Here is a 23587-nt window from a genome sequence, read left to right as displayed (position 1 = left end):
CAGAAAAGAACTTATACCAGGGCTCATTCTCTAAATCTATCTCATCTGGGATTAAATTACCCATCTGGAGGGAGCGGGGATGAGAAGGTGGGAGGGAGGGGGGGGGGGGGGCAAAAATGAAAGAGGTGAGCAGTATGCACACACATACAAAGACACACTCACACACACACACACACACACACACACACACACACACACACACACACACACACACGCACACACACACACACACACAGACATACAGAGACACATACAGAAAGTTTTGTGATAAAACGAGACAGCAGAGAAATGAAAGAAGATGAGGGATGAGTGGTTGATTAATTATGTAAGTCCGCAGAGCCAGATGATTAATTACTGTCCAACTTCAGAACCCATCTCTTTAGAGACCTCCATCTTTTATGAAGTCTGCAGTTTTTCAAAGCAGTCTTTTTGAAGGACCACTGGCGCTTGACATTCTGTTGCACAAACAACACCCCTCCACCAGGGGGCATTGCAACACTGACGATTTGACGCCTTTGTGCACAAAAAGAGAATCACTGATATGACACTTCCTCCCTCTAGTCTGCATTATACCCCACTGATGCCTGTGCATGAAACAGGGTCTAACTCAGTTGGTTTGTACAGAATAACTTAATTCCATTGATCATGTGATGGTAAGAAGAATTCCACAAGGGCAAAGCCTGTGTCTGTAAGTAATGCTAGGGTAACTGTGCAATACCGCACATAAAGCTATATATCATCTTGGGCTACTGAAACCTGATGACAGATAACATTTTGAAGTCTGACTTTCAGTTCAGTTCTTGTGTACCAAAGAGGTGTGAGGGAACAATCCTCTACTGAAAGAAAGGGAGGGACTACAAAAACCCAGCCTGATTATTTTGGGGTGAGACTCTACAGCCGGATTGATTAATTGATCAAACTCCAAATGTAATGCATGCCTGCTCAGCCTGGGACACATTAACTCTTGCCTGGGAGTGCGATATGTTCACCAATGTTTTGTGATAGTCTTTTAAAAAATAATAAAAACCTTTTCTTGTTGAAGGATATCTATAATTAGATATATATCTATAATTCTATAGATCTTTAATTAGTTGAAGGATATCTATGTTTATGTCTTACATAAGCCATTTGCATTCATTTACATAAATATCATTGCACAGCAATTAAAAAGCCTAGGACTGTGCGTGATTGCCTCTATATATCACCACGGCTTCCTCAGAGACAAATGAACATGCCACTGCACTGATGCCTTATGGGTATTCGCCTATCCCTCACTGGAGCAAAAGTGTCTGCTTTGAAAAGATGCAGCATGGCAGCAGTGCGTATCTCATCAGTTAGGGCATTACCTCTCTCAGCCCGCTTTTCATTCATCCCCCCTGGGGGCCCGAGCATGTCAACATCTCCTTACTCAGGCCTAACCCCACCCAGGTCTATTGAGAAGAAACCCTGGGCCTGAGCAGGCTTCTGTGTGCGTTAAAAAAACAAAATGTCCAGGGAACAATGACTCATTTCAGCCACTTCATCTAATGAGGGCTCTGGCTGCTTGTCAGACTGTGCCGGCTGCTGGAAGACTTAAAAAAACACATTCGCTGTAGAGGTGATCCCACCCTGTAAAAAAGGGGCATAATCTTGCAGTGAGCCCACTTACTGCTTTCTCCTGCTCCAAGATGGAGGACTTGCCCGGCTCGTAATCGAAGATGCTCCTGGGCTCGGCGCGGTATTTCCGAGTATCCACTTTCCGGTCTGGAGGTCCCCAATCGTTCCTAAGAGAGAACGAGGAAAATGACTGACAGTCAGAACTGAAAGAGTGGGACACCCATGTCTGTACAGGAAGACAGGCAAACTGGGTATACACAATGAATGTAATACCCAAGGATAGTTCAGTGGATAATCAAGGGGATAACCAAAGGCCCCAGAAAGAGGCTAGCAGTTCTTCTAAGCAGGTATCACATCATATACAGAACATCCTAACCCACCCTTCAACTACTCTCTTGAGCTCTGGACTTCCACACACTGGACTACACACAGTAGAGCAATATGATCATCACTGTGTCTATGTGTTAAGGTTACGGGTTAGGGATGTGGTAAGTGTGTAAGTGTGTAAGTGTGTCCATGCTCACATGTCTGGTGTGCTCGGGGTGCGGTCGTGCTCCTTCTCTCGCTCACGAGTGCGAGGGTGGGTGTGAGAGTGGGGTTGGGAGGGAGCCGGGGAGGAATGGGGCACCGGCGAGGGCGCGCTGGTCGTCTGGAAGGTGTAGGTGCCGTTATCTGACGCGCTCTTCGGGAGGGGTCTGTAGGTGTGGGTTTTGGGTGCAGGGTGGGCCTGGATAGAATTGGTAGTGCCACGCTTTTCTGAGGAGAAAAAAGAAGTACATGTAAGCATATGAAGGTCAAGTGGCAATGACTTGGAAGAGGTATGTATGTATTCAAGTCTTACTCTCTGACCTGGAGAGGAGTTTTGGTATATGCGACACACACACACAAAAATTTTAATAATACTGTTTTAGCAGATTTCAGACAATGACAAGGAAATGAGACTCACCAGTACTACTAACTGTACGGACATTCTGGGTGTTCTGTACATAATCATCTGTAACACAGAAAAAAAGACAAAATGTGATTGACAGGAAAGAAGATGCTCGAAATCCCACTGACAGAAAGAATACGTTCAAAAACTTGATTAACAGGACTTAAGACTTCAGCCAAACTTCCACTGCTGCCATGAGTTAGTGGAGTAAATCTACTAATTATCTCTCACCTAAAGCTTTATAAAGTGATCGTTAAGAGGCTTAAAGAATGAGATAATTAAAAGAAGACAATAAGGCAGAAGGCTGGGGGTCGTGTGTCATTCTGGTCCATTTGGTCTGACCCCTGACCTTTCTAATCCGCGGGGTCAGGGCTGCCAGTTATCATGTTGGGGCTGCACAGTCAGTTTCCAGTAACGATGTGCCCTTTAAGCCGTCCACTGCTGAGCAAAGCCATTTCATTGTCGCTCTTTTCTGTCGACGCTTGGCAAGTCCACGCAGTGCAGGAACATGTGCTGCTCTGCATTGGCAAGTTCTGACCCCACGCTATGATGAATACAGGGCCGCAGCTTTTAGTTTGTCTGTCAGTTATCGGTCACTGAGGAGGCCTGTTTGTGAACTGGTCTTATCCACACACTAAAGTTTCAGTTAACCCCTTCTTGTTGATCATATTAGCCATCCACACAGTCATATTTGTTTATGGTTTGTTAAAGTTCTGCCAGAGAAAACATGGAACTCCCACGTGATGGATTATAGCGGAACAGATGTTTGGGTGGGTTTATGTCTGACCACCGCCCCCCTCACTGTTTCTCACGTCATCAGAGCCTCACCTGGTTTGGGTACGACGTGGATCTGCTTGAACATGGTCTTGTACCAGTCCTTTGGCCTGTCCACGCTCTGTGAGGGAGGGAGAGAGGTGAAGAGAACATTAACAGGTGGAAAGACAAACAAAAGCAACGGTGGCAATGGCGACCATATTGCAGTCATGTTTATCAAAGCTCACTGTGTACACATCCTGTGATACCATCATAGATACAGGCCCTCCACGCAGCTATAAAGACACACTGCACCACCAGGCTGTAGCTGGCCACAGCGGCTTGTCAATAACACTGAACTTAACAGCCCCCATATTCTCCCAGAGGCTAAATAAAACCCTCGCTGGGAAAAAGCTATTTGCAACCAGGACTCAGGGGGGTGGCTCGGTCCAGATGGACAAAGATTGATTCGAGATTAATGCCATAGTTACCAATTACAGTCACAGCCACGGGGCATGGATGTCCATATCCCAGTGGAGAAACATTCACTGGCTGTGCATGACTTTATGTCAGTTTCATGTTTTTGGTTCGTAAAGAGATAAAAATAGTGAATTTACTTGGATGTTAACTGTCCAATTCACTATAAAAAGCTACATCATTTTTTATTGCAATACAGTGCTTTCCAGTATGTTACAGAGGTTTCCATCTGTACATAAGAGCACGATAAACGTCCTAATCTCAGCCTTATCTAGCTGTGACATCATTACATTTAGCTATACAATAAAATACCCACTGCCTAAGGAAAACTAAGCATTTAAGACAAGGTGGAATATCTTTTCATATGATGCCACAGCATTCCTGACGACTCACCGTTCGGATGGCGATAGGTATCCCGGACTCATCCAGGGGGCCAATGCCAGTGTAGTGCTGTGGCTTCAGCGAGGGTGTTTTCCTTGCCTCTTCCTCTGTCTCTTGGACATAGGCAGGGACCTCTGGGGCTGCTGGTGCCGCAGGAGCTGTGTTGGCATGGGCAGGGCCACTGCTAGGTTCTGGGTAGGTAGAGGAACAGGGGGTAAGCGGCGTAATCAAGTTGGATAGTACGAGTTTGTGGCTTTGCTGTTTGGACTAGCCGACGCTCCCATGTTTGATTGCTGGAGAGCGTAGATGGCTTCCGTGGATCCCCTCTGTCATAGATGATACAGGGATTACAGCAGCAGCAGCAGCTCAAGAGAGAGAGAGTGATCCAGAGATGCTGCGCACTCAGGTCTGAACCGTTCCCAGTCCAGCCGATGAATGAGGAGAAAATGTGAGGGATGTTTTGAGCGAGCAAAATCTCGCAATCCTTCCCCCGGAAAAAAAAAAAATGGCTGTGGCTCTTATCCTCAGACAATAGAAAGCCTCATAAACACACACACACACACACAAACAAACTCCCCTTGCACTCACACACACACACAAATAAACAAACTCCCCATGCACACACACACACACACACTAATCCGACTGCAGCAAGTCCCCCCCCCCCCCCCCTCCTCTCTCTCACACTCTGCCCCGCCCATGCCCATGCCCAAAACACTCCGTCACTCAGATTTGTGCTTAATCCCCGTCACTTGCTGTATGGGATTAGACCGATCACTCGATGCAGGGTGGGAGGCACAACCAGGCGAGCGTCAATGAGGCTTCAGCAGCCACCCAGTCAGCATCCCTGGCGCCCGGCAACAGCTCTGGCATGCCCTTGTACCAGTTACTGCTGTATCCGCGCCTGGTATGACACCTGATGACCCGATAAAAGGGTTCAGGCCCTGTAAAGCGCGTTATTGTGTTTGCGCTATATAAATAAAATTGAATTGAACTGAATTGAATTGAATAAACTTGTGCAGTAGGTGCAATACCTCAACATTCACAGCCACTGCACAGTGCTAGCCATGCAGGTCACCACCATGACAGTCATGAAAAAAGGTGGGGAAAAAAATAGAAACCTCAAGCACCATGTCTCGATTTCCACACCTTCACAGAAAAGGTACCTAGAAAGCATAACACTGAGGAATGTGTACTATTCTTTTACTTAACTGTCAAGCACTGGTTAATGCTAAATACCGTTTGGCTTTTGTGGGCATTCCTGTGATTAGACTAGCTCCAGGCTTGGCTGGGATTAGCGGGTTGCGGGAGCTTGAGCCGGAGCTGGAGCCTTTACTCACCCGTGCTCCTGTGAGAGGCTGACAGGAGCGACAGCCCCGGGCTGAAGGATGGCGGTGCTGGGTAAGCGGACGGGGAGAAGGGCCTCTGGAAGTGACTGTGAGGGCCTCCTGGCACACCTAGGCTTCCATTCACCGTCATCTGGCCCTAGGCCCGGAAAGAAAGGTGGGGAGAGGGTGGCGGGACAGAAAGAGAGAGAGAGAAGGGAGTGTGTGTGTGTGAGACAGAGAGAGAGAGAGAGAGAGAGAGAGAGAGAGAGAGAGAGAAGGCTCAAACTTGAGGAACATTACATACATAAAACATTCACTATGGTGGCAGTCTGAGCTGTGCAACGTTACACCAGTACTAACTAATTCCTACTTATCAAATCAGTGTTGGCTGGGTGGGGGAAGGCAGGTGACAACATAAACAGCACCCTGCAGGGGGACACTATTACTGTAACACACAGTGTCAGTCAGCATCAGCGTAATTACCCAGTGACAACTACAACACAGACTTGTGTGGCTTAACCAAGTGATGTTAGTGGGGAGGGAAAGAAGATTAAGTGTCTGCTGTGTTGTGACTAGACAGACACGAGGAATGTCGTAGCTAACGCAGAGTTTAAAAACAGACTCTTATAGCGGAAATTCAGAATTCATAAATAATTATAAAGACAGCGATGCTGGTTTCACTTTTAAACTTTGAAGTTCAATCAAGACAAAATGAGTGTGAAAATGTGACTGAGGTAAACACACGGTAAGATCAACAACAAAGATTGACAAGCAGGATTAAGTTGTTTACTCCGCAGTAATATTGTTAGTCAGCAGGCTCAGCAGAGCCACGGCCCCCACACCCTAAATTTGGCACCAAGGATCACCGTCACATTATGGGTTTGAGGTGAAGAGGGGTCTGTAAGGCAAAGGAGATTAGTGATTGCCCTGAGATAGATCTGCCTGAGGGGGAAGGCACATGGAAATGGAAGACAGGCAACAAGACCTGGGGACTGTTTCAGATGGAAACACCTACAAGTGGGTCTCATACAGCACCTGTCAATCACAGAGGGGGAGGGGGGGGGGGGGGGCAGGGCCTGAAGGCTTAACATGTCATGTGTGACAAAGAGACCAAACAGAATGGGAGAAGACAAAGAGAGAGCAAAGACACCAGGTAGGAGAGCGACTGGAAGAGTGGTGAGTGACGATAGAACGAGAAGAGTGGCATAAAACAAGGAAGAATCAAGGAAGAACAGGTGACATTGAAAAGAAATGACAGAGGATAGGAGAACTGCCGAACATGAAGCAGATAAATTGAACAAAGGTAAAGAGGAATGAATACAGGTGAATTGGAACTGAAATCAAAGTTAAAAAGAAGAAAAAGGACAGGAGGTGACAGAACAAACAGCAGGTGAAAGAGTGCTGCGGAGGTGGAAAAGAAGCCTGGCGTATATTTACATTAGCAGTGATAGCGGAGGTTAGCGCAGTGTCGTCGGTGAGGGCCGAGCTCTGGCTCAGCGTGGGGGACGGGGTGCGCGTGCCCCCGCCGGCCTCCGAGCCCTGGCAGCCCCGCAGCTCCTCCAGCAGGGCCGTGGAGACGTCGCTCTGCACGCTGCGCACCGAGTACTGGCTGAGGGCCGACGCCGTGCCGCTCTGGGCCACCCGCGGGTCGCCCACCGGGGACGGGGAAGGGGACAGGAGAGGGGGAGGGGGAGGAGGAGGGGGAGGGGGGCTCTGCGGAGGGGGAAGTTGGGTGTTGAGTTCCACCGGGTCGGACCGGGGGCAGAGGAGGAGGTTGGGGGACGAGACGCCCCATGGGGGCAGTGGAGCCGCTGCAGCGGAGGACGCCGGCCTTCGAGCGGACGAGGCCTCGGGCTGGACGGAGAAGAGAAGAGAAGAAGAACAGCAGAGTGAAAACATCACGGGAGAGCCATGACGGTCAGGAGAGTTGAAAGGTCACAGGTTAGAGGGCGTGGAGATGAGGACGAAAGATGTTCAGTGTGAAAGCAAAGTATGAAGTATTAAGAAAATGAAAAAATTAGAAAAATGGCTGGCTTGGCACGACCTGTTAAGTCTGTGGAAATAAGTGAGTGTTATCTGTAATGAATATGATGAGTCCGCCAGGTTCCTGCTGGTACTGCATTAGAGCATGGGAGAGCAATGGATTAACGTAAAGATATGAAGATATAACTGGAGAGAGGTAAGCTTGAAGAGGATAATGTATGTATTGGACCTACTTCCTTTGCATAAACCTTTCAGAGAACTGAGCTTACTTTTACGCCTGTGAAACCTCTTTAAAGAGAGCATGTACTTGCAGAGTTCTGACACTTCAAATTCAATTGTTTATTTCTCTGTTAGAATCCTCAGAGATTTGCGTTTTTTTTCTCCATCCAATTACTTTTGAAACAATTCTCAGAGGGTAAAAAGTACAGGGAATTTGAAGTCATTAGGGCCGAAGCTCTCTTACGAGTTGCAAAATCTGTTCAACTTGACTTTTTTGACAGCTAGTGAACAAGCATTAGTCTTCTAGTTAGTTTGATCTAATATGGCACAGCATTCCGTGTGAGCCAGCGGGTTAAACAAGTCATGATGGTTACTTGTTAGTCTCCAAACAGTTTGAAACACTCGAGTACCACGTGTGCCCGGGTAGAGGGCAGCGGTGGACGGGATGATGCCCACTGGACTACAGGCTCCGGATACCGGGGACGGGTTGATGGGGGTGCGTGGAACTGCTTCAGGGGCCAAGCCAGAGGCCTGGCATTGACACGGATGGAGAGACAGGATATGTGCCTCTCCGGGTGCTGGTAGGGGCTCGAGCTGGGTTGCTGGGGGGTGAGAAGCTGCCAGCTCTGCATGGGAGGTCGTTCTGCGGCTGGGGAGATGCTCCCTCCTCGTACCTGAACGTTAACAGGCTGTGTTTTAGCACTAGCTATTGGGCTTGGTGTAGCAGTACGAGGTAACAGTCTGACAAGAGACTCAAGAGAGCTACTCTCATAGAGAGAGGAGGTGCAGCCTGTGGCTCCTCTGCAGTTGAATGAGCTCCGAGGGAGAACCACTGGACCATGATGACCTGACTGAAAGGACGGAGGGAGAACCGATTGAGGGTCAGTGGGAGCTGACTGCAACTGACGGCGGCTGTCTCTCCGCGTGGGTGGGACCTTAAGATAATGGACAAAACAGCCAAACAAAAAGAGATGCAAACAAAAAAGGCAATAAAAACTGAATGAATAAAAATGAATTAGAAATGCAAACAAACATCTTGAATGCATGTCAACACAACAATAAAACCCAGCAATCACTCAATGCATGGGTGAAGCATCTCAGTTCAAATAAAGACCCACAATTCTGTTCTGTACATGTGTATCCCAAGCAGATGGACCCAAAATATGAGACTGGGTGCATTTGCCTCCACATGCCCTTACATAGTCACTGTCAGAACTCCTAAAGTAGGCATGTTTAGGTTGGCAGCAGAAGGCCTAAGCTGGGCAGATCTGACCAAGCATAAATAAAGCACACATCCCCTTGGGGGTCTCCAAAGCGTTCCCTGCAGTTTTTCTTGAAATATCACCGCCGACTGAGAGGCAGTCTTTCTCCAGTTCAGCTGAGGAAACGTTAGTGACACTGCAAGGGTGAGACTGAGGCCATACGCGAACCAAGTACTTTAAGTAAATAAATAATACACGTTATATTATAGGAAAAGGGATTCACACACTTTATTTTGGTAGCTGGTAGCTCACTATGACATTTCTTTGCCCCTGCTTCTGGCCACCTGCTATCTAGACCAGATCCACTGCAGGGAAAGGTAGCATAACACATACCTGAGAGAATCAGAGTGTGCTTTAATGACAAAATTCTTCAAATACCTACAATAACATGTTATTCAGATTCTCCTGAGGAATGTTCTAGTCGCTTTTACTTCCTTCCCCTGCTGGCTAAGAATGCAAACACACACAACAATGTGCCGCCTCTCTCTCACTTCCACAAGTTATTTCCTCTCCAGGTCCCCCAGCAACGGTCAACCCAAAGCAAAACACACTTCCACAAACAAGTGGGTTTCACCTACCGGCGTGGGCGACTTCTTCTCCTGCAGGTTTGGCCTGACGCTCCTGTAGCCCTTGGCGGCCAGAGAGGAAGAGGTGGCGTCTCCGTTCCTGAGCGGCTCGCCGGTGCCGTACGACCTCCAGACATCTACCCATCACCAAACACAAAGAGCACATGAGCACTCGCACAAAAACAGCTCTCTTTCCCATGCTGTTGTTTACAGGGAAACATTCTGCACAACTTAGGACTCCAGGTTATTTGTAGAATTTTGCATTAAAACTATTTTTCCAACTGGTAATTATTCTGGTTTTGATCATTGTGTATCCATTGTGTATCAATTTGCCATTTTCGCTAGTTTACTAGTGACAGGCTGTGTTGCTGGTACTTGTGTACTTGTGTGCTTGTACTGTAACAATAAAGGACTACTACTACTACTATCCTACTTTTGAATACTAAATGAGAGAAAGTGCAAAGAGGCATTTCACCCACCTGACTCTGACTCTGGCGAATGAGACTCTGTACCTAAGAAACAGAAACGAGAGTTAGAAGTCCATTAAGCATGAAGTCACATTTTCCAATTGGACCCAATGACAAGATAATTTCACGCCTGTTATCGTTGTATTTAAATCAGTCCTGTTTTGATGGCTGTGACAAAACTTAAATGCTTGCATGACATAAAAGTGATATTTCTGCTGGCTATATAACGACCACACTGCCCCGTGGTTAAGAGCTGGGGGAAGAGGAGAAAAGACAGCACATAGACAGAGGTAGTGATGAAGAGTGGAGAGGTCGCTGAGCGTCTCAGCGCCAAGCTTTCTCCAGCCTTCAGAAAAAGACACTGATCGAGAGTTTCCAGGGAAATAATGACTGTATACAAGGAAATGAAATCTGGAGGACAGCACCCTTTAATATCTGTTTAATCAGGAGCGCTGGACCTCCACACTCCCAATATTACACAACGTTGCACAGGACAATGTTACGAACAGTTAATGTTTATTCACCAAGTTTATAAAGTGGCAGTTCAATCCAGCAGGGCCTCGCCGTCCGTGGAATAATCAAACAATGGAGACTATGTTTGTGTGAGGTCATAAGTCCGTAAAGGCTCTCAAACAAAGAAGGTCACCCAGAGAGGAAACCAGGCTGAGAAGTAAGTGTGTGGGTGTGAGGGGGGGTGGGGGGTGGGACTTAAGTACACAATTGTTGCCATGGCGCTGCACAACTATGGCAACAATCCAGCCACTGTGAGCTGCCTTTTCCCTTTTAAGTTCAGGAGTGGGGAAGCCCTGCCCTGCCCTGCTATACTATGATTCCCTGGAGATTCAGGACATGTGAGAATGCAGGGGGTGAGAAGAAGGAGAAAGAGAGAAAGTGCGTCCCCAGAGAGAAACCAATGAGAGGGGTTTGAAGAACGCTAGATGCATGAGCAGGAAAAGGAAGGACAGGCAGAAAGAAAAAGAAAGGAAGAATAATCCTGAGGAAGTGAGGAGGGGTTTCAGTCCATGGACAAAAAAGTGAGAGGAAAAAAAGTGGTTAGTTTCCCAAACCCATAACCAACATTTCATTTGACATGATGGAACATTTCTCTAGCCCCAAATGGCGGCCTCCTCAGCTCAACCCCCCTCCCCCATATATCCCAGTAGGAGTAGCGAGTGCAGATGCAGCATTAGTACCTGAGAGCCCACACAGGTTTGGAGAACTCTGGATTCTCTTCATGGGTGTTAGCGTGAGCGAGAGGCTTGTGCTTTGGCGCGCGTATCCTCCACTGTCTGTGAGAAGCATGGCTGCGCGACAGACACGTCGGCCCACAGAGAGAGAGAGGGAGGGAGGGAGGGAGTGAGGGAGGGAGAGAGGGAGTGAGGGAGGGAGGGGTTGGGTGTTAAGCACATGCGTGTAAAAACCGCGGCCCAGCCTGCCGCACTGCTGCAATGCATTCATGGAAATTTAGATCAAACAAGTCAACAAAAACAGCTCATGAGCATCATGTGACTGAGGTGTGCCACATAATACTATATGTGAGCCAACACCACACGGGCGTGCCATTCGAATAACCCTGCATGCAAAGTGGTTGATTTGGAGGGGGCATGGTTCACTAACAGGGTTAATGGAGCAGAGCTTCTTTTCAGCATCAAAGGGAAGTCAGATTCATTCCATCAACGTCATCCCAGCATGCTTTTTTTTTTTATAACAGGGCACACAACTGGAGGTATGATGCAGAGGAAGACAGAAAGACCCAAGACCGGATGTAAATGAGGGGGAGACAAGGCAGGCGTGAGTTGTGCTTGTGGATGTTCAACAGAGCTCTGCCAGGATCTCCTCCGCACAGCACAGCTGTCTGCAGGGCGTGGTGTTGACAATGCCAGGCTGAGTAGTGGTGAGATATCCCTCCATGAGTCAGACTGAAACTACCCCCCCCCCCCCACTCACACACACACACACTCACACACACACACACATTCACACACACACTCACACATACACACACACACACACTCCAGAAGGAGCTGGCATTTGAGATGCTGAGGCTATTGTGAGCTTTTCCAATTCTGATGTGTGTGTGTCTGAGTGTGCGTGTGTGTATGTGGATTTGGTGGCGGGGGTGGAAGTGAGATAGTCAATGTGCTTGCGGGAAACAGGCGCAGCATTTCGCTTTCCCGAAACGCATGAGCTGAATGCACAAACACATGCAGACTCTGTCCAATACAAAGACACCGCTGAGGAGCCGGGGTAATGGGCCAAGAAGAACGCTCCGCTGCCGATGTGTGGAGAGACATCCTGTCCGAGGCAGCATTACAGTAACCTACACACACCACGTCATTTTGTTCGGATGTAAATGTAATCAAAACACACACCTGTATTCATGTTGAAGATCTCTCCTTCCAGATGTGTTTTGAACTCTCAGCCTATCCTGTATGAAAAAAAAAAAGAGAAACTGTTAGCTTAAACATCCTGTGAGAACGGAATCAGTGTAGCTGTTAGCAGCATTCTAGCATTCGTGACAATACTCATCGGTACTACATAAACAACATTTTGTCAAGAACAGCAATTGCAAACTGCTGACCAAAACAGATATCAGGTTCATCATAACAACAATGTTGATAAACAAAACACGCAGCTCCAGGTGCTAAATCTAATTGGCTCACAATACGCAAGCAGGGCGGGAAGAGGAAACAGGACTTCCGTAACTGCCAGCCCTGTCTGTATTTCCGAGCGAACAGCGCTGGGTCTGTCCCGGCGCGTCCAGGCTCTCTCCTCCCAAAGCAATGTGAGGCGTGAGACGAGAGCCGGAGAGGAGAGGGAGGGAGAGGGTGGGAGAGGGAGAGGGGTATCTGTCGTCCGGTGGTGTCACTTCTAAACCTCCGCCTCGGGATATGAGCAGGGCTGTGTAAGGTGATCCCAGCCTGGTGTTTCGGCACAGGGACACGCGGTGCTGTATCAGAATACAGTCTGCTGCTCTGCCCCCCCCCACCCCCCCCACCCCACACCAGAACCATGCTACAGGCACACACAGGGCCACTCACACACACATTACCCCTTTTGGTGTTTGAGGGCTTAAGGCATAATTGCCCCCTGTGTAAGTGAGCCAGCCAGCCAGCCAGCCACCAGCACTTATGTCTAACTCCGACAGCCAAGACGCAAAACAGACATCGCGGCTCCTCGCAGATGAACATAGCCGCACAGGTGTCGTCGTCTTGTCATCCCTTTCTTCTGTTGCTCCCAGGATGCCTGAACCCTATCTGGGTCCTGAAGAGCCAAAAAGATGTGCCTATTAACTTTCAAAGAGCCCCGATCACGCCCAGCAATGGGACAGCGGTGATGCGCTTGTATAATTACATGACCTTACTGACCTTAGCAGAAAAAGAGCCCCGTCTGAGCAGACCTCAGGCAGGACATGTGTAGATATGTGACACCTCAGAAGCAGCATTCTCTTGGACACATGCCGCGCGTTTAGAGTATGGGCGTAGGTCGGTGTGTGTGTGTGTGTGTATATGTGTACTGTATGTGCCTGTATGTATGTGTGAGTGTGTGTGTGTGTCCATGTTCTTGGAACGCACATACATGACTACATAAAAACAAGAGAGCTGCCATGATGTTGCCATGGTTCCCATGCACTGCAATGGGACAAAGCAGTTCAGGCGAGCTGGCTGGGACTTCCCACTGCTAATGTCCTAAATATATATTATCAACACTAGCCTGCTATTATATTTACCATTCCTTTCTTGGGATGTTTGTATACACTCGGGGAGCTCATGACATCATGGCTGACCATTTATGAACCTGAGCTGAGCCAATGAGAGTATTCTGAGATCAACTATTATTTACATGGAGTATATATATCACAATTGTGCTGATATAAAAGTATGCAAACATTCACACCCACCCCACAAACGGTGGCATAGACACGCACATTTGTGCCTAAAATTATACACCCTAACCCCCCCCCCCAAACTCATATAATGGGCCTTTCAAAGTAAAAGTGACTCTCTTCCCCCCCCCAAATAAAAGTTAGACCTCTGAGGTCATCCCCAAAATAAATCTTAACACGCCTGGGCCCATAAATTGTAGATAACATTGGGGACACATTTCTCAGTAACACAAATGGACCTAGATAAATCACAGATTGTAATGGCCTGTCAGCATTAAATGAAGGACAGATTATGATATTGGGTTTCTGAGGGGCAGACAGACGGCGTCAGAACAGCTGGAGGATGACGAGCTGGACACCAGCCTGTGAGGCCATAACAGTCCCCCCCGTCCCCCCCCCCACCCCCTATGCCCAGGATGCCTGCCTGCCTAGGCCCGAGTATGAAGAGTAGAGCAGGCAGGTGGGGGGGGGGGTTAGAATGTTGTGTGTGGTTGGAGTGTGTCTCTCACCCCAAATGCCAGCAATCAAACCAGGAAACCGCAATTAGTGGAAAAGCCCCGTCGGGCGAAGTCCCACTGGTTTTGTTGTGAAGAGGAGGCAGCAGAAGAAAGCAGATCCTTAATTGGCGGGATACATTTGAAATGAGCTTATTTGTTATGTGCGTCTTTTGTAATGTATCATTTGCATGAGGCTCTCTCCGGGGGGAAGTGCGAGATGAAAGTTTGTTTAAGATGTGAGTGTTCCAAAACAGCCTCCTACAAAACTCCTACTCTATCTCTTGCTCATACAGAGATAAATTATTGCTTTAATTTTCTCTGTCCTAATTCTAGCAATTAACGTCTGGGGAGAAAAAATAAAAAAAATAGGCAAAGAGAGAAAAAAACAAAACGTATTTCTTGACAGTAGCTGCAAGGCTAGTGGGAGTGCACACGTTTGCTAACGTGGTCTCCCTAGAGACTGTTGTTCCATGTTGACAGCTTGTTTATGGTCTGTTTTGGGGGGCTGCTCTGGACTGGCCTGGCTGGCGCAGAGGCCGTCTCGCCTCGCACTGCCCAGTGTAAGCTCTCTCCTCTTGGCACAAGAGCCCTGGGTTAAACACATACCCAACACCGCCATGGCTACCTCCTTGGAGATGGGACAGGGACTTAATGTTCCAAGATGGTGTCCCATCAATGAACAACATGATTTAAACACATCAGTGGGAACCCAGAGAGAGCAGAGAGAGAGAGAGAGCTACGTGTACAGCTCATGAAGGTACATCTACTCCTCTCCATATTCCTAGATTCGGTGGCTGTACTGTTCTCAGTGTCATCTGAAATGCAGTGGCAAGATCCTATCTGTCTGGTTGATAAGTGCTTCACTGTGGTGAAATGTTGCGGTTTGTGAGACATACTGCGCCATCCCTTAGAAGAAGAGTTAGACTGACTGACTGACTGACTGACTGACTGACTGACTGACTGACTGACTGACTGACTGACTGACTGACCATTGAGAGCACTGACATATGGTCTATGAAAGGAGTCCATAATGTCCTGGAAAGATGTACTGAGAACCACATCATTCACTTTTATCTCAGTTCCAGCACGAGAAAAATACATTGATCAAACAAATCCATCACAAAATAGTGACCTTTGAACAGTTTACATGCCATGACGGGGACAATAAGGTTAAACATCAGTTACTGTAAGTTACTGAAGCCATTCTTCATAAATAATTAAATACAATGTTAAGTGAAATGGAACAGAGATTTAAAGAGTGGACCCTATCTTAAGAGCTGACACTGCGTCTGTGGAATCACGCTTTGGCTCCTATCTCGCTAGTAGCTCTTAACATTCTACAAGATAAGATCCCCACTGACACAGAATGGGCTAGCCAACCTCTGCTTTCTCCTTGAGATGCTATACAGCCACCCAGCCACCCTGACCAAAGCTAATTATCCTGAAAATTGCCAGAACAAAATCGATGTGCAAGCGCTCTCATGGAGCCCGCACACGCTGCTGACATGATCATGATTGAGATGCATTCCTCTATCACAACATAGAAGCTGTTTTGTCCATGTAAGGCTCTCAGGAAAATAATCTGACTTAAGTAAGCATGCAAACACACTGGTCCAGCATATGATTTCACTAATGCTTGTCATATGAAACTGATAATTTGACTTGGGTTCAAACAATATCTCTCTGATTTGCTTTTAAGATGGTAAAACAAAACCTACCTTGTGATTATCCTATCACTCGATGTCTTCATGAAAATTATAAAACGATGACGACAATAACATCAAAACAGCCTTTGTTTCCGATGGGTCCTAGGATTTAGATAGATACCCTGGCTCCCGTGACGAACTCCAGACCAGGCTATTTTATGTTTGTAGGGAAAAACCAGGCTTGTATGAAACTAAAAAAGGAGGAATTTGAGATCACAATCACATTAACTGTGAACTGTGAAGTGTATCTGTTCTCTCATAGCACTGTGGTTCTCACTGAGGCATCACATTATTTGGCTTCTTTCTTTTTCAAGTGAGCCCAGCTTAACTGGTTCAATTGGTCCCACATGTTCCTTGGCCAACCATTCTATTTAAAAAAAAGCTAGAATGTCTGAGGACAAATTAGCTAGAAATAAGATGGAATATCCCTGTGTTAGTCGCAACTTCCCTAGCTACTATGTAAAGCTGCTATGTCCCCTAATGCAGCTAAACACACAAATGGTGCTGCTGAGCTAAGGCTATTTGTTATGCTATAGCCTATACTGATGCCGCTAAAGCCATTTACTTATGTTATACGGAGGCTACATATCTGACTTAGATTAAAATATGTGAAAATCAGAACACAAATGGGAGGAAGAAAGAAGGCCTTCCACCTAACTACACCCATCTACAACACAACTCCTACACAGCAACCAAGGAGACAATCCCCTGGACCAATCCATGAAAGTGATCCTTTAATACATTTAATACCTAATGCCAATTTCAATACATCATCTACATCAGACATATAATCAGCTTATGTATAAATGTCTTTAATCTGATTAACACCGTCTGTGTGGTGTGGTTCACAGGTAGCACACCATAGCCCTTCTCCGCAGCCAGATCTTAATTGCCAGAAAGGAGATGTCCTCACAAAAGTGCATACACACGGTAAGTGGTGAATCAATTATACGATTGGCCTCTCAATGCTTCTGAGAGGAAATCTGATTAGGCTAGATCCTGGGCTAGAAGAAAGTGTCTTTTCTTTCCCTCTGCGAACTGTGAGTGTTACTCATATTGATCAAGGCAACAGCACACAGCAGGGACGCTGGACAGGAGCCAAGTCAAGATGAGCAAACCTAATTGAGATTAATCTTGGGAGAAAGGAGAAAAGCAGCTGCTGTACACAAGCAGAGTCATTACCAAATTCTCTGGCAAACAAGTGCGTGGTATCCTCCAACAAAAGCAAATTCTGATGCTAAAGATAGATCAATTGCTAGCCATTTAAAACAACCCTGGACTGTTTACTAAAAGCATATATGCACAACACTGTTGTTTGTTCAGCTGTAGCTGACTACTAGCCCAACTAGCATGACACACATAGATCACTTTTTGATTTCAGAACTACATGCAGTTAACACTTAGGTGTGAACATGTGGATTCCATATTAGGTAAAAGCACGACGTAAGGTTAAAAGTTGATGATTAAAGGCCACTTTATATGTACCAACACTGCAGCCTCTGCTCTTCCAGAGAGGCCCAAAAGTTTACCAATTGTGCATGAATGGATTCGGATAGATTAACACCATAATAGGAATACCTCATGGGATAGAGCTTGGGAAAAAAAGGGAAGCGGTCAATCAGACTGGGAGTGGGGGGTGTTGGGGAGGGCAGGGGACGAGAGGGAAAAGGCCAGCTGAGAACTGATGAGAGGGCGCTTTGGTGACACCTGCCAAAGCCTGCCTGCACAGCGCACTGCCCAGCTGCCCACATCAGCAGGTGCCACTGAAAAGCCACGCTGCATTTGCCCTCGCCCCACCCCACCACCCCACCAGCCCAACACCCCCTTCTCTGGGCATCGTCTCAATCACTTCACATTCAAACAGCTGGAGATCAAGTGCTTTGGCCTCTCCACATGGGCCCCGTGGCCAGTGCATACGGACAGATAGAGGATGGGCTCGGAGTTTACAGACCACTGGGCTGATAGCGGCTCAGTGCTGATGGGATTTATTATTTCTGGACGGAACGCCCGGAGAAGAATGCACGCACCCCGGGGTGCCTCTGCTCTCTGACGACAGCGGGCTGCTGGAGAAAAGATTTAATAAACTGCCACTGTTTGGTATGAAACACACACACACACACACACACACACACACACACACACACACACACACACACACACACACACACATACACACACATACAAACACATCTTTGTATCAGTTGAACAGTTCAATGCACAATGCAGCGCCGTCGCTCCTGCTTGACTTTGAAGTAGAGAAAATAATGGCATTCTAGCGATGCGACTGTGGCAGGATGTTCACCCACTCTGAAGCAGGGGACATCTGATCCTCCAGTCTGGAGGGGGCAGAGACACAGACAGGCATGCGGGGCGAAAGATAAACAGACCACCAGCGGACTCTCTGGAAAGCCTTTCTGTCCGCTGCACATGGCACATCATTACGGCGCATTTTAAAACAAGTGCCGGGGTGATTTATCTGTTAACCGCGCCGGCTTGGGAGAGGGATTTCCTTAAGCTTTGTGTGCTTTGTTATGGTTCCCTGTCCAAAATAAGATGTCTAATTCCCATCTTTGGTCTTACCCACTGTTCTGTTCTACATCATCTGCAGCCATTCGCTAGCAAGACAAACACACCCATAAAAGTCTGCACATAAATTGTATATGGATAGGTGATATGAAAAATCCTCCTCCTTATTTTTGTCCACAGAGTTAGGAGCTCCCCTTTGCTTCTTGCCGCCCCCGCAAGGGGACAGGGTAAAGAATACCATTAGATGACTGAAATGAAAGATAACGGACCTGACAAGAATATGCTTGTTCCCCTTGTTCCAACGGGCCCGCTTATCTCTTTGATTGATGACAGTAACTTGAAATGGCTAGTCCCCGCGGCCAAACCCTGATTGGAGTAGCACCACGTCAATGTCATTATACAAACATTTTCTTTCAGCATTTGGGCAAAAAAAAATAAATCACAATTCACACTCACCTGTCAAAGGCAAGATTTATTATGTAAAGGTTTAAAACACAGGAACAGAAAGGTCCTGTTCTGTCCTGTCCAGTCAGTTATATTCTCTTAGTGAGGCCCTCTATAAGACACTGAGGCCATCCACTCCCTCACCCACTACACCCACACACACACACACATACACACACACACACACACATACACACACACATAGACACACACACACCCACACACACACACATACACACACACACACACACACACACACACACACTCACAGACACACACACACACACATACACATAGACACACACACATACACACACACACACACACACACACACACACACACATAGATACACACACTAACACAGCAAAGAAAGAGCAAAAGCTAAGAGAGGAAATATTATGGATAGCCATAGCTGTGCCGGAACTTTCTCTTCGGCGCGATCTTGACAGATATCTGAACAGATTGACATTCGCCACTCGAGCAGATGCTGGCGGCCTCTTCAAGCACAGGCACTCCCCTGGGCAGGAGGGAGTCATCTGTTAATTAGGTGTTTAACCTTTGGAGAGCTCCCTGGTTGATGGGAAACTAATAAGTTGCGAAGTTATGAGCGTTTAGAGTAGACATTGGAAATAAGACTGTCAATCAGAAGGTATTTACATCACAGGCCGTACTACTTGTGTTTCTCAGAGCCTTAAAAATACCCATGGCTTGATGACTAGAATCTCGTGGGACAAAAATATATCGAATACTGAGTCAAGAGTTACGTCTTGTTGAAAACACACAGACTTCCATTTGGGACCATGCTTGGCTGCGTCGGCTATGCCTGCTTTTGCCTCGAACAGGCTGTCTCTCCTTCAGAACTCTGAAAATGAAGATGCGGCACAGCAGCGACAGGAAGGCCAAACAAAACAAACCTGTTCAAATGATCACAAGAGCGCAACAATACAGTGTAACCCGCCATCTGCCAGACAACTGATCAAATGTGTCTTTCTGCTACTTTTTGTCTAAATCCATCTTCTCAGTTAGCCAGGCTAAAACATGAGCATGGGTTAAGTTACAGGAAACAGAGATTAGGCACTCCTTTATTGTACAAAGTTAAAAATACTCCAGTCATGCTAGCCTACACGGAGGCAAGGGGTGGGGAAGGGGGGGGCATAGAGTGAGCGCCCGCCTGCCAGCCTGACTGACTGCCTCCAGCGAGGGAACTTTTGAAGGCTTGTGTGGTTGTGTGGTTGTGTGGTTGTGTGGTCGGTCACACACCCCCCCCCCGGCCTGAATTAAGGCCTGTCTGACTTCTCTAATGGCCCTGGCATGAAAGGAACGTCACCTCCTGAGCATCCATGTCAATTGTTGTGTAAAGGTTCATGCTAAGGTTATGGGCTACAATTCCACCTTCACACCACATGCACATTCTCTCTCTCTCTCTCTCTCTCTCTCTCTCTCTCACTCTCTCTATCTCTCTCTCTCACACACACACACACACACAAAAAGCTGATGAACTCGTTAAGCTTACTTCTTAGAGCATTTGTTACTGCAAATCTTGATACAATGAAAATTGGGCAAATATAATGTTGTTCCTTTCAAGATGGTCTGCTCTGGTGTAAAACCCAAATCACTGTGAGTGCTTTTCTGCTTTGAAAGAAATGATAACCATGAAAAAATTCTCAAGATAAATGAGATCTTTTCTAATAAAGCTCTCAAGGATGTGTCACTGAAAATGCACAAAAAGCTGTTTTTCTGGTGGTGTCTATTCAGAAAAAACAATAAACTCGGAGAACGACACAGCAGCAACCGCGCAAAGCTTTTCCTTATCACCCTCGTTGAAGCACACAGCTTGGGCGAAAAAATGCTGAAGCACCAAAACGGCTTTCTAATTACTTGCGCCATATTGTGATGGGCATTTAATCAATGTGGACATTATATTCCACAAACCAATTACGCCATTTCTGAATATTAATGATTCTATATGCACACTTCTTGCAGAAAACAGAGCAATCTGATTCGGATTCCGCATATTGGATGATTTTCTGTACGGATATTGAGTGCAACGTGACCTTCGTGCTCTCTAGAACCAGCGCATACTGGCATTGAACACTGCCTTTCTTCATTCATTCTGCTCACAGCATAATAGATTTTCACTTGAATATTTCAGTGACCATTACAGTGTGTCATTCCCGTATGCATAGAGTAATGGCACTACGAGACGCACAATGAGTGTCAAACCCTCAAAAACTGATGTAAATGCCTTACAACAACTTGTTAGAACCATCGGGGGGACACAAACATAAGGTACAGCCTAGATATTTAACAAGCTAAGGAAAACTTGAACAGTTCAAACGTGCTCTTATAGAGTAGAACCTGAAAGCCTTTTCTTGAGTAAGTTGAGGTATAAGTCATGCGCTTCGCCGCTCGTCCTTTGAGACATCTCAGATCTTAACCCCCTAACCAAGTATGCCCTTCCAGCAGTGGCTATGTCATCACCTCGTAGCCATTACTTTCTATGGTAATCCTCTGCGTCTCCGTCTCCGTCAGGGATGCCGTTTCAGCTCCACTGGCCCTCTCTCTCTCTCTCTCTTGAGCCACCACAGATCACAAATCCACACGCCGCACCGTCCACTTCGACTTTGACTCCCTCGCTCTGCCTCTCCTCTTGTGGTCAGTGAAGTGTGTCAGTGCTAACACCGTTAGCGGTCAAAGTAACCTCAGAGCTGAGAACACTCATCCAACTGACCCCCCCCCCCCCCCCCCCCCCCCCCCCCCCCCCCCCCCCCCCCCACCCACACCCACCCACACCCAAAAACAAAAACAGAAAAACACAGCAGTTGTTTTGAATGCATCTGGGTGAGACCTGGAGCTGATCTGTTTAAGGGCTCCGCTGCTATCCAGGCATCGCTTATGCTTCCACCTCAAGTGGTATTAAGATCCTTATACAACCCATTACATGGTGGAAGTACATTCAAACCGCTTCTGCACATTTTCTTTTCCAAGCAAGTAAGCCAATGCCACACAATGCATCTGGAGATAAGCTAGTCAAGCTACTGCTTAAAGCATAAAAGCAACCACAAACAAGATATCTTGCTATCCTATCATGTCAGTTTTTCAACTCTGCCTGCTGGCTTCCAACATGCTATGTGAATTTCATCACCCCAGTGACAGCCTGCATAATCATGACAGTAAAAGTGATGAAATGGTCATCAGATGTGATACGAATAACCTGCAGGATCTCAGCATGACTACATGGGACACTGCAGGCATGAAAAGCAGAGAAAACCCCAATCCTTACCGAGCATGAAGAGCAAGCTGGGCTACGTATTTGAGGAGTCAGACGTCTGTAGGAATAATCACCAAATCAACCCTTTTTCTTCTACCTTCCTTGTTCCTCTCTCTCTCTCTCTCTCTCTCTCGCTCTCTCCCCTCCTCTCTTGCCTGCTGGTCTCAACTGTGCTTTAGGATCTAAGGTCCAGAGGACTGGAGGAAGTAAGAAGCGAGCCCCCTGCCCCTGCGAGCCAGTGTGGGTCGGAGCTATTTTCAGATGCAGACGTGCTCGTCTACGGGGGGCTGGAAAGTGACTCCCTGCCTCCCGGGGAAAAAGTGACAACATATGGAGTAACTTTGTGCAGAGGCAACTCTGTGGAGGGTGCAAGCATTCCAGCTATGTGGGTGAGCAGGAGTTGTGTGTGTGAGTTGGGTGGGGGAAGGGCTTGGGGGGTGGCATACCCCCTGGTGAGGTAAGGTACCTTGAGAAAACCTTTAAAGGTAACCCTGAGCAGGTAACTTTCAGTGGCTCCAGACCTCTCTCGTTTCACTGGTCATTTTCAGCCCTGGCCAAAATGGAAAAAAAAAACACGACTCCTTGAATGCACTTTATCACACGCAGTCCGAACGCACACTGGTGCATGATACGTCTTCATCGAAGACTTTTTTTTTAAAAGGATCTATTCATGTAACTACACGCAAGCATCATTGCCGCCGCTTGTGACTTGACTTGCTGCAGTTAAAAGATTTCAAGGATGCCTTTTGTAAGACGAGTTATTTTTTGTCCTCCCTTCCTGAAGTCCAATACTGTTGACAGCGATCATCTGTCAGTTGAAGTGCCACAGTTTAGGAACAAGAAGACAGTGAGGCCGACATCACCCTGCAAGACTGTAAAGACAAATTAACTTGCCACTCACGGCCTGGCCATTCATACACACCGCAGTAATCATGAGGGGAGATGATGAGGGGGGAATTCCAGGACAGAGAAGACAGACCTCCAGGAAAGATTGTTGATGCAATCAGTAGCATTATTTCTGATTATATCACTGGATGCATTTAATGATTACGTATTTGCATACCATTCAGTTGCACCGTAATTGCAGAAAACAGCAAGCATGTGATTGACATTGAATTAAGCACTAGCTGGGCAACATCTTCTGACCAGATGAGACAGAGAGGAAATAAACCAGAAGATGACGTCAAGGGGCGCCACGTGGCCCCAGGACACCATTCCGAGGGTGGAGAAGGGGCTCTCCGGGGGGTCACTGAGGGGGTTCAAGGAATGTGCCAAGGGAGGTGTCAGCACGAA

At 47.1% G+C, this 23587-nt stretch overlaps 1 protein-coding gene across 1 annotated transcript in view; it reads right to left on the bottom strand.

Moving 5' to 3' along the window:
• The window catches only part of sorbs2b (sorbin and SH3 domain containing 2b), a 44375-nt gene extending 21097 nt beyond the window's left edge, over positions 1 to 23278 (bottom strand). Inside the window, exons 1-12 of the mRNA XM_042702818.1 lie at positions 22307 to 23278; positions 12336 to 12391; positions 9976 to 10008; positions 9509 to 9633; positions 6904 to 7320; positions 5479 to 5623; positions 4151 to 4329; positions 3356 to 3422; positions 2543 to 2590; positions 2121 to 2352; positions 1649 to 1763; positions 1 to 64 (exon numbers count right to left, since the gene is read on the bottom strand). The exon at positions 1 to 64 is cut by the window's left edge and continues 20 nt beyond it. Coding sequence (XP_042558752.1) covers positions 1 to 64; positions 1649 to 1763; positions 2121 to 2352; positions 2543 to 2590; positions 3356 to 3422; positions 4151 to 4329; positions 5479 to 5623; positions 6904 to 7320; positions 9509 to 9633; positions 9976 to 10008; positions 12336 to 12345 — 1435 coding nt within the window. The 5' untranslated portion in view covers positions 12346 to 12391; positions 22307 to 23278. The remainder of the gene's footprint in view (positions 65 to 1648; positions 1764 to 2120; positions 2353 to 2542; positions 2591 to 3355; positions 3423 to 4150; positions 4330 to 5478; positions 5624 to 6903; positions 7321 to 9508; positions 9634 to 9975; positions 10009 to 12335; positions 12392 to 22306) is intronic.
• Between the last annotated feature and the right edge of the window lie 309 nt (positions 23279 to 23587).

The sequence above is a fragment of the Clupea harengus genome, chromosome 20 (assembly GCF_900700415.2).
Source record: "Clupea harengus chromosome 20, Ch_v2.0.2, whole genome shotgun sequence".
Classification (NCBI taxonomy): Eukaryota; Metazoa; Chordata; class Actinopteri; order Clupeiformes; family Clupeidae; genus Clupea; species Clupea harengus.
This window is presented reverse-complemented; position numbering and strand designations above follow the sequence as displayed.